This window comes from Lissotriton helveticus, chromosome 3_2 (assembly GCF_964261635.1).
Source record: "Lissotriton helveticus chromosome 3_2, aLisHel1.1, whole genome shotgun sequence".
In the NCBI taxonomy this organism is placed as follows: Eukaryota; Metazoa; Chordata; class Amphibia; order Caudata; family Salamandridae; genus Lissotriton; species Lissotriton helveticus.
Window position 1 is genome coordinate 492,796,345 of NC_136062.1, and position 15,756 is coordinate 492,812,100.

The 15,756-nt window shown below is 51.2% G+C and overlaps 1 protein-coding gene across 2 annotated transcripts in view; it reads left to right on the forward strand.

Annotated features, from left to right (window-relative positions):
* Positions 1-15,756, forward strand: part of ACP2 (acid phosphatase 2, lysosomal) — a 153,788-nt gene that overhangs the window by 45,330 nt on the left and 92,702 nt on the right. For both annotated transcript variants that reach the window (XM_078684468.1, XM_078684469.1), the window contains exon 5: positions 3,382-3,480. In XM_078684468.1, the coding sequence (XP_078540594.1) occupies positions 3,382-3,480 (99 nt within the window). The remainder of the gene's footprint in view (positions 1-3,381; positions 3,481-15,756) is intronic.

Here is a 15,756-nt window from a genome sequence, read left to right on the forward strand (position 1 = left end):
TTCAGCCATGCCTTGCTTGTCTGGAGCTTGCAGTTGGCTCCTGTCCCCGTTGGCCTCTTCAGTCATGCCTTGCTAGCCTGGAGCTTGCAGTTGGCTCCTGTCCTCCTTTGCCCCTTCAGCCATGCCTGGCTTGTCTGGAGCTTGCAGTTGGCTTGTGTCCCCGTTGGCCCCTTCAGCCATGCCTTGCTTGTCTGGAGCTTGCAGTTGGCTTGTTTCCTCCTTGGCCCCTTCAGCCATGCCTTGCTTGCTAGTCTAGAGCTTGCAGTTGGCTCCTGTCCCCGTTGGCCCCTTCAGCCATGCCTTGCTTGTCTGGAGCTTGCAGTTGGCTCCTGTCCCCGTTGGCCCCTTCAGTCATGCCTTGCTAGCCTGGAGCTTGCAGTTGGCTCCTTTCCTCCTTTGCCCCTTCAGCCATGCCTGGCTTGTCTGGAGCTTGCAGTTGGCTTGTGTCCCCGTTGGCCCCTTCAGCCATGCCTTGCTTGTCTGGAGCTTGCAGTTGGCTCCTGTCCCCGTTGGCCCCTTCAGCCATGCCTTGCTTGTCTGGAGCTTGCAGTTGGCTTGTGTCCCCGTTGGCCCCTTCAGCCATGCCTGGCTTGTCTGGAGCTTGCAGTTGGCTTGTGTCCCCGTTGGCCCCTTCAGCCAGGCCTTGCTTGTCTGGAGCTTGCAGTTGGCTACTGTCCCCGTTGGCCCCTTCAGCCATGCCTTGCTTGTCTGGAGCTTGCAGTTGGCTCCTGTCCCCGTTGGCCCCTTCAGTCATGCCTTGCTAGCCTGGAGCTTGCAGTTGGCTCCTGTCCTCCTTTGCCCCTTCAGCCATGCCTGGCTTGTCTGGAGCTTGCAGTTGGCTTGTGTCCCCGTTGGCCCCTTCAGCCATGCCTTGCTTGTCTGGAGCTTGCAGTTGGCTTGTTTCCTCCTTGGCCCCTTCAGCCATGCCTTGCTTGCTAGTCTAGAGCTTGCAGTTGGCTCCTGTCCCCGTTGGCCCCTTCAGCCATGCCTTGCTTGTCTGGAGCTTGCAGTTGGCTCCTGTCCCCGTTGGCCCCTTCAGTCATGCCTTGCTAGCCTGGAGCTTGCAGTTGGCTCCTTTCCTCCTTTGCCCCTTCAGCCATGCCTGGCTTGTCTGGAGCTTGCAGTTGGCCTGTGTCCCCGTTGGCCCCTTCAGCCATGCCTTGCTTGTCTGGAGCTTGCAGTTGGCTCCTGTCCCCGTTGGCCCCTTCAGCCATGCCTTGCTTGTCTGGAGCTTGCAGTTGGCTTGTGTCCCCGTTGGCCCCTTCAGCCATGCCTGGCTTGTCTGGAGCTTGCAGTTGGCTTGTGTCCCCGTTGGCCCCTTCAGCCAGGCCTTGCTTGTCTGGAGCTTGCAGTTGGCTCCTGTCCCCGTTGGCCCCTTCAGTCATGCCTTGCTAGCCTGGAGCTTGCAGTTGGCTCCTGTCCTCCTTTGCCCCTTCAGCCATGCCTGGCTTGTCTGGAGCTTGCAGTTGGCTTGTGTCCCCGTTGGCCCCTTCAGCCATGCCTTGCTTGTCTGGAGCTTGCAGTTGGCTCCTGTCCCCGTTGGCCCCTTCAGCCATGCCTTGCTTGTCTGGAGCTTGCAGTTGGCTTGTGTCCCCGTTGGCCCCTTCAGTCATGCCTTGCTAGCCTGGAGCTTGCAGTTGGCTCCTGTCCCCGTTGGCCCCTCCAGCCATGCCTTGCTTGCTAGTCTAGAGCTTGCAGTTGGCTTGTGTCCCCGTTGGCCCCTTCAGCCATGCCTTGCTTGTCTGGAGCTTGCAGTTGGCTCCTGTCCCCGTTGGCCCCTTCAGCCATGCCTTGCTTGTCTGGAGCTTGCAGTTGGCTTGTGTCCCCGTTGTCCCCTTCAGCCATGCCTGGCTTGTCTGGAGCTTGCAGTTGGCTTGTGTCCCCGTTGGCCCCTTCAGCCATGCCTTGCTTGTCTGGAGCTTGCAGTTGGCTCCTGTCCCCGTTGGCCCCTTCAGCCATGCCTTGCTTGTCTGGAGCTTGCAGTTCGATCTGCTCACAATTAAGGGCTTAAGTTTCCCTATAATTCAATGGATTGTTGGCTAAAAAGTTAGGAGGGTGTCAATACGTAGATGGGAGACACTTGCACCATCTTCTCACCTCTTGGGCACACCATGTCTTCCTTCATGTTTTTACCCATTCCCTGGTCCACACCCTACCACCTGATGATGGCATCCCTTAAACACGCGCCTCAGTTGAGGTCAGATTTATAATCGAGACACATGAATTTTTACAGTCTTGACTTTATAAAATATTCTTTGATTTTTCTCTGCACTCTCAACATTCATACCCATATTCCCCTCACCTCCCCCTCCCCCACCCCCCCAGCTCTTGGACCACATGCAAGAAAAAAAACTCTGTCCTCACTTGGATACTTCTGTTTAGTTTTTTTAATTTCAAAGTATTCATATATTCAAATGTAATACGCTTAACTCGCTGAGCTCCAAACCAAAACCTATCTATTTCACACTGAAAGAATACGTTTGCAGACAGACCTTGTTGTCTTTTTTCATTTATTTATTGTGCATGAGCGATTCCTCTTTTACTGCATAGTTGCCCAGAATCTAAGTGCAAGTAAAGCTCAGTCACGCACATCATCTCCGCTCACAAGGTGCGGGTGAACTTGAGGGTAGCGATGGAGCTGCTTGCAGCCTTACACGGGCTCACACCTGGTGTTAGCTGAGACTGCCACCCACGGGGGCACCCGCGTCCAGAAGCGTCAGTATGATTGTCACAGAGATGCACAACACCTCCCAGCCATGTACGGTGGCTGGAGCATCAGGTGCAAGAGAGATGGAATCAGAGCGACATTCACTCACCCGCTGGTGCATTATTGCAGTGCCACCGATGCCCGTTAGTGGATGACTCGCAGACCTGTCTCCTATTCACCTCTGTCGCTGGCACGCAACTGTCACGTTTCTCTCTCTGCTCCTACGACTGAACAGTCTTTCTCCTTGCAGCATGGTTCTTCAGTGGTTTCTCCAACTTGCTGCAGCACTGCTCTGCTCTGCTCCCTCGTTCCAACATTGCTCGTATCCTTGGTGTCTCCTTCCCCCTGCACCGGTGGTCACTTCTTTCTGTACTAGGACTGCTCTTAGTCACGTGCCCCTGTTTCTTCACCACTGATTCATTCCAGTGCCACTGGCACTGCTTTTTCACAGACCCCTTCTCCTTCAGCACTGCTTCCTTCCTCGTCCAGCAGCCCTGCTCTTGGTTACACGCTTCCTACCAGCTGTTACCAGAGGCATAGCTTTGTCACATGCCTCCTCCCTTACTACAACCTTTCTAGCACTGCTCACTGCCTTGCGCTGCAGCACTCCCACCCTTTAACCTACGCTGGTTGCCTTTACTTTCTGGTCAGTAACATTTCTTCTTTTTCTGCAGCTGCTGAAGTTTCCCTTACTTCCCTGTCCACGATATGAGGAGTTACAGAAGGAAACTCGTCAATCAGCTGAATACGTGAACAAAACGAAAGAGAACCTGGTAAGATTACTGGTGGGGTGAGGAAGGGTCTGTGGAGGACGCAAGAATGGATAGGAATGTCTGTTGGAGGATGCAAGAGGAACTCATGAAGATCAGAGAGGTGGATGTGAGAAAGAGGCCTCTAAGAATATAGAGTAGCTAACAGGGTGTCGAAGGAGCAGGGGAGCGGAGGAAGAACGCAGCTGAAGATCTGTAGAAGGAAGGCGGGAGTTGTGTAGGTGGACATAAGACACTGGTAAGAAGAAGGGGAGGATTGCAGGAAAGTAGTGGGGCTGAAGGATGGGAGTTTGAGGTCTCATGGAAAGCAGAACAAGCTTTGCCATCATCTTTTGGCTTTCCTAGTGCTGAAAAAACCAACTCACCCTGGAGGGTGTCCTGGTACTGAAACAGCAGCTAGGTGAAGAGCCAGACCTTCAGCCTCTTGCGCAGTTCACTCACTGTCACTCTCCCTCACACACTGGCATGCACGCGCTCTTTCATGCACACGCTCTTTCATGCACACGCTCTTTCATGCACACGCTCTTTCATGCACACGCTCTTTCATGCCAGCTCATCCGCAATCAGGCACACAACTTCTATTTAAAAGCTCAGTTGCTAGTGAAAGTCAAGTTCCAGTTTCTGGTGCTCCTTTAGGGTCACGCCTGGGAGAGCATGCGTTGGCACGTGAGCTCTCGATTGCGTGACGCTGCTGTTTACAAAAAAGGCTTGGGGCCTGCTCGTTTCTTACCAGTTGTTGGCTCCTGTGTCACTCTTCTTTGCATTCTCCTTAATTGGCCAGTTCTGGCTAAACGTAACTTCCGATACATTCTGTGGAGCAGGGACCAAGCACCGATTCATTCAAGTTAATCAGTGCCCGTCCGCTGCTCCCTAATGTGATTGAGGTGCTATTCCCCGCCCCCACTCTCCCTGTCTGCTGCTCCCTCCAAATCGCTTTTTTTACCTGTTTATTTTCCTTGTTTCACTCCATGAGAGTGCTTGTGTTTGAAATCACTCTCCTCCACTCCGGATTCTTGCTTGTCCCGTCCCCTATTCACCCTCGTTCCTCTGTTGCTTGCTCCCTCCTGCACCCCCGGGACCGCTTGCCCCGACCCTCTCCCACCGTCATGGGGTGTTGCTTGCTCCTTCCCTCACTTCCCTTGCTACTCGTTGCTGTGCTTGCCTTCTCCTCTATCCCTCGTGTTTCTTCTTTAGTCTTTCTTCTGTTAATTGTTGCACAGACCACCCACCATCCATGTTACTCCTTACCTTCTACAGTGTGTACTTACCGTTTTGTTATCAAAAATTAAAAACCTTACCCCTGGGCTTTTTCCATTATGTGTTCATACACTATTTGCACCCAACCCTCTAACACTTTATTTCAGTTCAGTGTAATACGGCCAGCAGCAACTGTTTTGACTTCTGTACACTACCTGTGTCGGTTTATAGTGCCTGTCCGTTATGTGTCCACTCTTCTATTGAGCTACTCTTATGTGTTCTTTTCTGGACTATGTCCTTTTTATCACCTATATTTCTTTGTGTGCGCCAAGTTCCCTGGACTACTTTATTATTCTAGCGGAAACAGCACATTATATTCAAGCTTCTATGTACAGTTCTAGCGCCTCCTCTTAACCCAGATAACAAAGCACTCCTTTTCCAATCTCTGAAAGATCACAAACAATGGCACTGATTTATTTCATGAACAACTCGAAGGTACAACTGGTTCTGTAGTAGGGAATCTCTGTGTATAGTCATAATCTAGTGAATAGTCCCGCCCATGTGCGTGGACCCCGGCAATCAAAAATAATCTCTAAAGTTGTCAGAAAATTGCAGAACTGCAAAGACACTTAAGAGAAAATTTAAAGACAAATAATGCAGCCTATATTCACAGGCTACACTGTCCAGTACTTCAACTAGAAAATTCCACCAAAAATCCACAAACAGCAAAGCCTGTCCAGATTCCCCTTGCTTTAACAGCAAACACCCTCAGAAATGATAGAGAGGAAGGCATGGACAGACAAGCCCCATAGGCTGCCATTATGTGGCTTAAATAGGATACTGTGCCTTTAAGAGAACCTTCCAGAACTTTCTCCCAGTATCCCAGAATGCATAGCAGGTCCAACTTACTTTCAGTTCTTTTTTCCGGCTCCTGCTTACAGGACCCTGTGCATTGAGCTCTCCCTTTTTCAAGGGTTTATTGGATTTTTTTGCACTTTTTGGATTTAAAAGTGTTCTCATTTGATTCTTGGTGTTTCCTTTTCACTTCTGTGTGTTTGTTCAGGCTTTTAGGGATCTAAAATGCCTGCTTTATTCGACAAGTGCCCAGCATGTGGAAGGAAGAAGGCCAAGACTGATCCACACGACGTCTGCATTCTTTGCCTTCCTGATGAACATGTCCCAGAAGATTGTGACATCTGCCAGGCCTTTTCTACAAGGACCCTGAGGGAAAGGCAGACGATTAGGCTCCAAGGCCTGGAAGAGAGGCGACTGCAGGCTGCAGGTGGGCCTGGGCAGGCTGGGAAGGCTCCCTCTGCCCCTGCTGAGGCCTCTGGGGGGCTCCCCAGAGGCAGGAAGATCAGCAAAAGGTCCCAGTCTCCGTCGACGTCGATTAGCATCGACGACGACGTCGAGAGGGATGACGACGGTGTGTTCCCCTTCTCCCCGGGGCTCCGGGTAGAGACAGCGTGGGAGATCGACGTCGAGAGGCCTGGCTAGGCCGCCGTCAAAGTCAGCGCCGACGGCATCGTCGACGTCGTCAAAGTCGAGGCATCGCCGTCGACGAAGACACCGGCGCTCGCCGTCGAAGCGACACCGCCGGTCGCCGTCGACCAGTTCGACGTCGAGGGGATCCTCGGCGTCGAGGACCGTGAGGAAGCGGTCATCGAGGAGGAAGAGTCGACGCTCGCCGTCGAGGTCGGACCGCTCGTCGTCGAGGGGGCGACGATCGTCGATGAGGAAGAAACACTCGACGTCGAGGAGACGGCGTTCGACGCCAGAGTCGAGGGATCGCCGTTCCACGCCTGAAAAACGACGCTCGACGTCGAGCAGGAAGAGATCAGCGTCACCGAGGATCTCAACCTCCTCTAAGAGGCGCAGGAGGGATTCTGGCGCCAAAAGTCACGCTGGATCTGGTGAAGGGCGTCGGAGACGTCGCTCACGCTCTGGAGGGTCTGGATCACGGGCCCCTCCCTCGAAGAAGTCATCGGTCCCTCCTCATAGGCCACCGAGGTCGGTGTCGCTGCCTCTGCTTCCGACACCTCCTAAGGGTACGCCGACCCCGAAGCCCCAGGATAGGCCACGGAAGACGCCTCCACGGAAACCGGTGGAGCGCCCACATGCTGGGAGGTCGCGCTCCCGCTCCAGGAGAAGGGAACGTTCGCGTCACAGGTCTTCTACACGATCTAGACAGCGCCACAGGAGACACAGGTCTCGTTCACGGACCCGGTCGTCTGGGACCAGGGACTACTCCCCGACCTTGTCAGATTCGCCGGACACGAGGGTTTCACCGGTCGACGATCTGGTGTCCTTCCAGGACGTGCTGTTACGGGGTGCGGCGAAATTGGGCATTACTTTGACGGTGCCCACTCCAAAGACTTCGGTCATCTTCGAGACGCTCCATCAGAAGCATCTGTCTCGGCCGTTGCTACCACTGGTGCCGGGCCTGGAAGAACCGGCCCTGGATCTTTTCCTCACTCCAGCGGTGACTAAGGCGGCACCTTCCAGACTGCAGAAGAAGTACCGGGCTCCGGATTCGGACCCGGCCTTTCTAAGGCTGGAGCCCCCTCCAGACTCGGTGATTGTGACGGCGGCGCGCAAACAGCATGCCACCACGTCTTCCTCCACAGTTCCACCAGATAAGGAATCTAGGTGGTTGGATTCATCTGGGAGGAGAGTTTGTGGGACCTCGGCGACCTCCATGAAGGCAGCTAGTGCCACTGCCTTGTTGGGTCGGTATGACAGAGCCCTCTGGGAATCCCTTCAACAATTCGTGGAGCTCCTTCCGCGGGACAAGCGGGAGGACTTCCAGGAGGTGCTTAACGAAGGAATGTTGGTGGCGAATCAGGTCATCAGCGCTGCAGCCGACTCTTCTCTTCTGGCGGCGCATGGTTTCTGCCGCGGAATAAACCAGCGACGACATGCATGGCTCCGCCTTACGTCTCTGAAACCGGACGCTCAGCAAAGGGTTGCCAATCTACCATTCTCTGGCGAAACCCTGTTCGGGAAGCACGCTGATGATGAAATGGCCCGCATGAAGGCGGAAGCTGAAATGCTCACAGCGGTGGGTTTGGAGAAACCCAAGGAGACCAAGAAGACGTACCGTCCGTTCCAACGCCGGTTCGGTGGTCAAGGCAGAGGCGTGGCCAGTCTTCTGGACAACAGCAGCAACAACAACAGCAGCAGTTCAGAAGGCCTTTCCAGAAACGCCAGAGGGGCAGAGGCGGCCATCAGTCGGCACCAGCGACTAAGGGCCAGGCCGGGTCTAGGCCCTGAGCACTTACTTCCCCGACAACTGTTACCCGCTCCGGTGGGGGGAAGCATTCAATCTTTTCTGGCAGAGTGGAGAAAAATTACTCAGGACAAGTGGGTGCTGAATATTGTTTGCAATGGATACAGTCTTCGGTTCATCAGCCCTCCTCCATCGATTCCTCCGGTCGGCTCGCAGTATCAGCTGCGCGAGCTCCAGGCGGAGGCCGATATCCTGTTAAGGAAAAGGGCGATCGAAGTCGTACCTCTGTCTCAAAGAGGAAGAGGTCCGTACTCCCGGTTCTTTCTGGTTCGAAAAAAGGACAAGAACGAGTTCAGGCCCATTCTGGATTTGCGACAGGCAAACAAGTGGATTCGCAGAGAAAAGTTTCGCATGCTGTCGTTGCATCAGATTTATCCTCAGCTGCAACGGGGAGACTGGCTGTGTGCCATCGACCTCCAGGATGCTTACTTCCATGTGCCCATTGCACACAAACACAGGAAGTTCCTGCGGTTCCAAATCGGCGCCAATCACTATCAATACACAGTACTGCCTTTCGGACTGAAGTCTGCGCCGAGAACATTCTCAAAGTGCATGGCGGTAGTGGCGGCACACCTAAGGAAGAACAAGGTGTTTGTCTACCCGTACCTGGACGACTGGTTGATCACGGCCTCCTCCTTCACGGAAGCGCAAGCACACTTCCAGAAGACGTGCGTTCTCTTGAACAAGCTGGGGTTGCACATCAACATGTCCAAGTCGGTTTCGACTCCAGTCCAGTGCATTCAGTACTTGGGAGCCTCCATCGATACGCTGTCAGCAAGCGTGTCTCCTTCGGAGGAGCGACGATTATCACTGCTTCGGAAGGCTCGGGCTCTCATGGCCGCTCCATCCACGACGGTGAGGACGGTGTCTTCTCTACTGGGATCGATGGCCTCCTGTATCTTCCTGACGCCACATGCACGGCTGCACATGAGACCGTTGCAAGAGTGCTTGGAGGATCAGTGGGATCAGAGGAGAGGATCTTGGGATGACAAGATATGTCTATCTCTGCATGCTCTTCAGTCTCTGAAGTGGTGGTGTTCAGCGGAGAACCTCCTCAGAGGGGTTCCCTTCCACAAGGACATTCCCACTCAGGTTGTCGTGACGGATGCTTCTCTCCAGGGCTGGGGAGCGCATTCCGGAGACCTACAGTTTCAAGGGATGTGGTCCCCGACGGAGTCCACGTACCACATCAATTTCCTGGAACTCAGAGCTGTTCACTTGGCGCTGAAGGCTTTTCACCCGTCCTTCCAGACCGACTCTCTACTTGTGCAAACGGACAATACGACCACGATGTATTACCTCAACAAGCAGGGAGGATCGAGGTCACGCACCCTGTCGCAGGAGGCGCAGGCGATCTGGCGTTGACTTCTGGCTCGAGGACTGACGATAACGGCTACCCATCTGCCAGGTGTGCAGAATGTTCAGGCAGACGCACTGAGCAGACTGATTCAGGAAAACCACGAATGGGTCATAAACGGCGAAGTGCTAGGAGAAGTCTTCGCAAGATCTGTTCGCCACCGCCGAAAACAGCAAATGCCGAGGCTTCGCCTCCAGGTACTACCAGCCGGGGACGCTGGGGAACGCGTTATGGATCGACTGGTCGAACAGCTTTCTGTACGCTTTTCCACCCATTCCCCTGATTCCGACGGTTCTCATCAAGCTGTCCCAGTCCAGGGCGCGGATGATACTGATTGCCCCGGAATGGCCCAGACAGTGGTGGGTCACGGACCTGCTTCACCGGTCTCTCCTTCCTCACATTCGGCTGCCGTGCAGGCCGGACCTTCTCACGAAGTTCGGGGGGCTGATGTTGCACCCCAACCTCTCGTCTTTGAGTTTGGCAGCATGGCTCCTGAGTTAGTGCAATATGGTCATCTGAATCTCCCTGCAGATTGTATGGACATACTGAAGGAGTCTAAGAGACCTTCCACTAGGACTTCCTATGCTTATAAGTGGAAGAGATTTTGTATCTGGTGCAGGTCTAAGAACTATGATCCTACGACTTGTAAGGAAGATGTCATCCTTCCGTATCTTCTACATTTGGCGCAGTCTGGCCTTAATGTCCATTATATTATGGTTCATCTTGCTGCATTGACTGCCTACAGGAAATGCCCTTCGCAGACTTCCTTCTTCCAGATCCCTGTGATCAAAGATTTCTTGGAAGGCTTGAAGAAAGTGTTCCCTCCTGTCAGGCTTCCTTCGCCTTCATGGGAATTGAATGTGGTGCTATCCAGGTTGATGAAGGAGCCTTTTGAACCTATTCATAAGGCTTCGTTACAGCACCTGTCCTGGAAGGTGGCGTTCCTCGTGGCCATTACATCGGCCCGCAGGGTGAGTGAAATTCAGGCGTTGTGTTGCCAAGAACCTTATACTGTATTTCATGCTGCTAAGGTTGTGATGCGTACTCACCCTAAGTTTCTTCCCAAGGTTATTTCTGATTTTCATGTCAATCAGACCATAACTTTGCCTACGTTTTTTCAGAATCCTTCATCTCCAGCGGAAAGGTAGTTACATTCCCTGGATGTTAGGAGGGTCTTGAAATTTTATCTGGATAAGACCAAAGATATTCGTAGGTCTGACCAATTGTTTATCAATTATGGATCTGTCAGGACGGGTCTTGCGACCTCTAAGCAGTCTATCTCTAGGTGGATTGTGTCCTGCATACAGTTATGTTACCAAAAAGCTAATAAGACCTTAGGAGGTAAGCCTAAGGCTCATTCCACCAGGGGCAAAGCTGCCACGACAGCTTTGCTCCGTAATGTTCCGATTGCAGAAATCTGCAAGGCGGCCACTTGGAAGTCGGTTCATACCTTTGCTAAGCATTACTGCCTGGACACGGATGCCAGGGCAGACGCTCAGGTTGGGCAGGCTTCGCTGCGGAATCTGTTCGCACAATAGTGGCGTTAACTCTTCTTTCTCCACCGCCGCTTTGGTGTGGGGATGGGCTTGCCATTCTATTCACTAGATTATGACTATACACAGAGATCCCCTACTACAGAAGGAGTAGTTTCTGTCCTGTAACTCCAGTTCTGTAGTAGGGGTATCTCTGTTATAGTCATAAGCGCCCTCCCGCCTCCCCGGTGGCGAGAAATGTTCATTTAAGGAATGCGACAGGTCTGGCGTGTTACGCCTTCAAAAAGAACTGAAAGTAAGTTGGACCTGCTATGCATTCTGGGATACTGGGAGAAAGTTCTGGAAGGTTCTCTTAAAGGCACAGTATCCTATTTAAGCCACATAATGGCAGCCTATGGGGCTTGTCTGTCCAGGCCTTCCTCTCTATCATTTCTGAGGGTGTTTGCTGTTAAAGCAAGGGAAATCTGGACAGGCTTTGCTGTTTGTGGATTTTTGGTGGAATTTTCTAGTTGAAGTACTGGACAGTGTAGCCTGTGGATATAGGCTGCATTATTTGTCTTTAAATTTTCTGTTGAGTGTCTTTGCAGTTCTGCAATTTTCTGACAACTTAAGAGATTATTTTTGATTGCCGGGGTCCACGCACATGGGCGGGACTATTCACTAGATTATGACTATACACAGAGATACCCCTACTACAGAACTGGAGTTACAGGACAGAAACTACTACTTCACACTTATTGGGAGCTTTTCAGGTATCACGTGCGCTTTAAAGGCTAACAGTATTTTTCGAAATGCTCGCTTCTGTCATTATTTTTAAATATTTTGCACATCACTGCCAAGTGAAACGTGTCCAAATGGCCATCTGTGCTTGTTCTCGATGTCTATAAGTCTTGTAATGAGCTCTCTTCAGTGAGGTACAGACAGTTTCACTGCTCTGCCTTGAAGTCTAAAGCGCCAGACAATGGCCCTGGCACTCCATTCAGCAGACACTTGACATTCAGCGCCTCTAGGCACCTTTTTGACACATTTGACAAAGTCACGCGCTCTTCAAGTAATCCCTATGTTCTCTCAGATCGATGACTTACCTGAAATTAGCAGAAGATGTTACCTGCTCCATCTGTTACTGTGGCAAATGTGTGTACATAAATATTATGTGAAAGATGATTCTCTTTGCAAAGCCTGTTGCCCTCCACCCCTTCCCCGTATTAGTGGGTCATTCCTGTGACTCCCCCTCCAAGCCGCCCACCCAGCCCAACCAACCGCCTCCTTCCATTCTTCTCTACAGTCTGCGCTACATACCTGTCTCGCTCGTTGCGCGTGACTTTTCTGCTAGTTGTCCCCACAAGATTGTAACAGAAATGTTGAAACCTTGTGCGTAGATGAAAAAGTACATTTAAACCACTACTGAATGCGCTGTTAAAAAAAAATACTAGAATTTAACACGTTTATTTGCAGATACATTTAAACATTGGATTTCTAACATTTTGTGAGTTTAAAAAAAATGCATTTTTATTTTCAAAGTAAGTTTGCTTTTTGCAGTCTGTATCCATCAACGCAATGACTTTAACATTCTGTACTGCACACATTACCTAATACATGTTTAGTTCTTCCATGCCTAATTAAAAAGATGGGAAAAAAACCATTATCTTAATGCTAATGGTAAATTGTAAAAATTACACACACTATGAAAAATGACATAAAACACTTTATAACATTTACTGAAGCAAGACCTATTTGCTTTGCCAATGCTTGGTTTTATTACACTAGTATTGAATAACAGGATAGTATTTACTATTAGTAAAATGAAAAATGGGCAGATGATGATGGTGGAGCCCCTAGCCTGTGTGGTCTTGGGACTGATGTTGCTACCTCTGAGGCCAGGAGTCGCAAAGGCAGTGCCAGGGGGTTTAAAAGCCGAGCTAGTGGTCGCAGCTGCAGCCCCGCAGTGTCTTCTATGGAGAACACTGTCCATAATCCAACCACTTCGGATGTGAATCAGGGGTTATAAAGATGAGTTTGTACAAATACAGATTGCCTGGGTTCTTACTGCTACCAAAATGAGCTTTTTTTTATCCTGCTGAGAAACTCTTTGCTGTTCTCAATGCAGATCTAGTGCTGATCAAAATTAGGGAGCTGCTGTTCTACGAATATTCGATATTGTTTAGCAATGTTTTTTTCAAATAGAACTTGGAAATTCATGAGCTCTGGCGGAACCAAGTCCTAGGGAGGCTTTAGCCACGTATAGAGTGCCCGGACCGAAAGATCCCGCGCGTGCGCTGGAAGGATCCTGAGTAAAAGGAAACAAATAGAACCTGGAAATTCATGAGCTTTGGCAAAACCAAGTCCTAGGGAGGCTTTAGCCACGTATAGAGTGCCCGGACTGAAACATCCTGCGCATGCACTGGAAGGAGCCTGAGTAAAAGGAAACAACGAGTAAATATACACATCCTTCTGATTCACGGCCTTATGAGACCTTTCAGTCTATCGAGATGCCTCCTCGTTCTTCCAGGTTAAGCGGGTAAATCTAAGGGAACAACATTCCTCTGTCCTGTTGTTTGACATCGCCAGCGGCAGTACCTGGAATGATTCAGCAGGAAGCCTGGGCTTCCATTCCCATCTGCACAGATGTGTGGGAACAGGAGGTTTATGAACACATCATCCTCAACAGGGCAGCCTTGAGTGGATGCGTGGCTGAAAGGAATTGGATCATTTTTTAGGATGGGTGACGACCCACCTCAAGGGATACAATGCTGTCAGGCTGATGCCTCAAGGTAGCTTAATTACCCTGACCTCAAACCCTGGTAGCTATAGTACAGAGCAGACCGGCGTACCTTAAGGCAATGAGTACATTATTTATGCAGTCACAAAAGAATAATAAGGTCAGAATGCAAAACAATAGAATTCCTAAACCGAATTAGCAGAGTACCGTAACATTTTATTAACAAAATGACACCAAAATGACAAATTAAATACGGGGATTTAAATATTAGAATTTTGAAAGTTTTTAGTAGAAATGGTGCTAAAATATTAAAGTGCCATTGGTAGTCAATGGTCGCGGTAGACTGAGATCCTGACGCAATCTGAGGCTGACTGCAATGGAGCACAGGTCTGATACACCAACCATTTATGTCCTGGTGACAGATTTTACCTTCTAGCTTAGTCTTTAAGTCTCAAACCACTGGAGTACACTTCCAAGGACCTCAGAAGAGCCACTTAGAGGCTCACAAGGGGTCAGGGAGAGGCCACCAGCATTGTCCGGTCCATGTGCAGATGCCCCTGGTCAGCTGGGTACTTCCAGGTAAAGCAGCTTGTTGTCTCTCTGTGGCCACACAGGAGGTCAGCCAACTGATTTTCAGCAGTTCCATAAACTTTCCCAAACTTGGTGGCTAGAGGTACCACTTTCATTCCTGGCAGTAGCTGGTGAGTGGGAATGACTCCTTGGCACACCAATGGGATAAAAGTTCCCATGGGTAGCCCTAACCACCTCTTCAGCAGTTTTTGTTTGCCTTACTGCAAATAGGGTCGACAATCCATATGTCACTGCATTTTCAAGATGGCTGATGTCTTCAGTCACACTAAACTTTGGTCACGGAAGTCTGTTGTGGGGGGTAAGCGCATTACTGTGGTAATTGTAATGTCACCAGCGCTTCTCGCATTGACTGGGGTAGCCGCCCCGTCAACTTCGCTACCCTATAAACTTCCTGAAGTTTCGGTGCTAGCAGATCAACATACTTCCCATAGAATTCTATGGGCAACCCATCGAGCCCTGGGGTTTTGTTGCAGGCCATCTGTTTAATGGCCCACCGGATCTCACCTATCTCTGTCTCTGCCTATTTCTTTCGCCTGTTCCTGCTCTAGTTGCGGTGAGCCCATTCCTTCCAGGAAACCCTCAATGGCAGGGTCGCCGGCCACCAGTCTACTCTTGTATAGGTCTGCATAGTAGCTCGTGAAACACTGCAGGATCTCATTTTGGGTGTGCACCTCTTCTCCGTCTTCCGTTTTGAGAGTCAGAATGGGGGAGCCCCTTTTCAGGGGGTTGGCGAGCCAGGCCAGCAAAGTATCCGTCTTGTCTCCTTCCGCGTGGGCCCTCACCGCGTAAGCCTTGTAGTCAAAGCTACGCAAGCGCTCCGCTTCCGTAGCCACCGCTTCTTTCGTCGTGCTAACCTCCGTTTGTAGCTCGGGAAGCCCCGGCCGCAATAACTCCACCTGGCGCAGCTTATCCTCAGCGGTGGTCAAATCACTTAATAGAACCTTCCGCACTCCCGCATGTTTCCCTATACAGAGTCCCCGCACAACAACCTTAAAGGCGTCCCACTCCGTAGCCCTCGAGCCAGCATTTTCTGTGAAGTAATGGGTAATCCCCTCCTCGAGTGCCGCGTGAAAGAGCGTGTCGTGTAACATTTCGGGGCGCAATCTCCACGTGGGGACGGAGGAAACTCCGACCATCCATTGCATAGTAGCCAGTAGCGGGTTATGATCGGATAGCGTTCTAGCTAGATACTCAGTCCGCACGATAGCTGGCAGTAACGCTGGTGCGCACAGTATCGCATCCAACCTCACGTGCAGCTCATGCATGCCAGAGAAAAATGAGTAATCCCTGTCTCTTGGGTGGTGCGCTCGCCAAACGTCCACCAGTCCCCAGCCCGTCTGCCAGTCGAGCCTACACTTGGTCAAGCGATGTGTCAGAGAATCGGGCAAGGGGGGTGTGATCTATCCAGTGGCACGTCCGCTACAGAGTTGAAGTCTCCCCCCATCAGCAATGGACCCGTGAGATAGTGAGCCAGCGACCCAGACACCCTCGCCAGAAAGCCCAACTGATCGGCGTTCGGTGCATAGATACTACAAAGCGCAATATCCCTGCCCCTCAACCGACCCTCTATAGCCACAAAGCGGCCCTCAGGGTCTATCATTTGCCTAGTCAACTGGAAGGGGATACCCGCCCT